Consider the following 1810-nt stretch of genomic DNA (forward strand, 5'->3'; position numbering starts at 1 on the left):
GCATGCTTCCATCACACAGATCTTTACGTCCTCAAAATAGCACAGCAGAGCCTTGCTTTGTGAAACATTCTACTACATGTGTCCAAAGCCTACTTTTACTAGCCATCCTGGAAGACTGACAAGTCTCCTAAAGAAGGTCCTGCTTTCGGGCTTCCTATTTTTATGCAGATGTTACAAACAATGCTCTTTGGAAACAAATCTTCTGTTTCCTTATTTTCTGAGCCGTGGTACTGCACACCCGGAGTAAATTAAGAGCTAAGAACACGGGACATATGGGTTGTATTTGGGGTGCTTACCTGCTCCAGCTTTTCAATGAGCTCTGCAGGAGTTAGGACCATCTCCTCACTACCCCCATCAGAGTCCTGTCCGTGGAGATCCAGAACCTCCGTCATCGTTTCTCAACCGGGAACCTATACCTGAAAATAAACCAACACCCTGAAAAGCTTCTCCCACTTACTTGCAAGAAAAGGCATTTAGGGACAAGTTTATTGGGACTGAAGGGGGTGCACTGGCCAGGGATGGCGAAATCAGAGACTGATTTTTCAGTGTTGGGCTTAGTCCCTTGGTCGGTTTCTCTCCTAATCCTTCCCACTGCATGGGCCTGGACCTGGGCAGATACCATACTAAACCGTAATGCTCCTTGTCGTCGCCAGGAGCAGCGTTCTGCCTCAGTGGCCCAGGAGCCCATTCGGTTCAAATGTGAAAAGTGTATTCTGTCAAGTGCTCGGCACATCGCGTCGGCAGCTGCAACTGACCCGGGGTCGCCTGGACACTCCAGCGCTCACCTCGCAGTTGGCACTCAAAGAGGCTACAACGGCTCAGGGATCCCTCTTCCCTTCTCTCCTAGCCCGCACGCTCGCGGGACACCACGGGCGGAGGCTCCCCGAGCGGTGGGCGCCGGAGATCGCGCCGAAAGCCCGCGGCCCACGGACCTGACGAGCAGTGGTACAGCTCCCGCGCTCCTTTCCCAAACACAGAGGCAACAGGAAAACGTCTCCGCGCTGGGGGAGCACTAACCAATCAGGCCCAAGGAAAAGCGGACACAAGCCCCTTGGCCCCGCCTACCCCGGGGCGGGCTCTTGCCGAGCTATAGAACATACTTCCGGAAGGCGGGGAAGGAGGCTGGGAGTGAAGTGCCGGGTGGCACCGTCTCGGGCCGGCCACGTGGGGGAGTTCGGCTCACATTAAGGAAACCACGCAGCGCCATCTTGTGGCGAATCGGTACAGGGCCTTCCTTCCTTTAACATTTACTGTGTGTGGCTTGGTTCCATTGCCAAACCTGTTCAGATTCATAAATGTATGCTGAAACTACATTTAAGAGACTCACTCCATTGTCCTTCCTTTACATTTTATTGCGCAGAGTTGTTCNCTGTTATTTGAGTTGTTCTTTTTGGTGATGAAAGAATGCCTACTGACTTTCTAGGATTCTACTTTTTTAGTGAGTGTGAATGCAATATACGCATGTGGTATGCTCAGGTCACGATTGCATAGCAAGTGCTGTTACCCACTGAGCCCCCTTAAGATGATTTTTATAGATATATTTCCTTATTTTCATGTATGTTTGTATGTGTGCTTGCACATGAGTGTGGTGCCAGCTGAGGACAGAAGAATGCACTGGATCCTGATGGAGCTCNTAACACGTGGTTATGAGCTGTTCCACATGGGTATGGACAACCAAACTCCAGCACTTGCTCTAAACCANTGAGCAATCTATCTCTCCAGCCCCTAGCCCCTTATATTTTTTAAGTGCCAAACTTCCTAATTAGCTTCAGAGATGGAATCAGATTGCAAATTTTTATAACTTTATATA

At 50.1% G+C, this 1810-nt stretch overlaps 1 protein-coding gene across 1 annotated transcript in view; it reads right to left on the minus strand.

Moving 5' to 3' along the window:
- Positions 1-988, minus strand: part of Gins4 (GINS complex subunit 4) — a 10057-nt gene extending 9069 nt beyond the window's left edge. The window contains exons 1-2 of the mRNA XM_021170234.2: positions 786-988; positions 297-416 (exon numbers count right to left, since the gene is read on the minus strand). Of these exons, the coding sequence (XP_021025893.1) occupies positions 297-392 (96 nt within the window). The 5' untranslated portion in view covers positions 393-416; positions 786-988. The remainder of the gene's footprint in view (positions 1-296; positions 417-785) is intronic.
- Between the last annotated feature and the right edge of the window lie 822 nt (positions 989-1810).

This window comes from Mus caroli, chromosome 8 (assembly GCF_900094665.2).
Source record: "Mus caroli chromosome 8, CAROLI_EIJ_v1.1, whole genome shotgun sequence".
NCBI classification, from domain to species: Eukaryota; Metazoa; Chordata; class Mammalia; order Rodentia; family Muridae; genus Mus; species Mus caroli.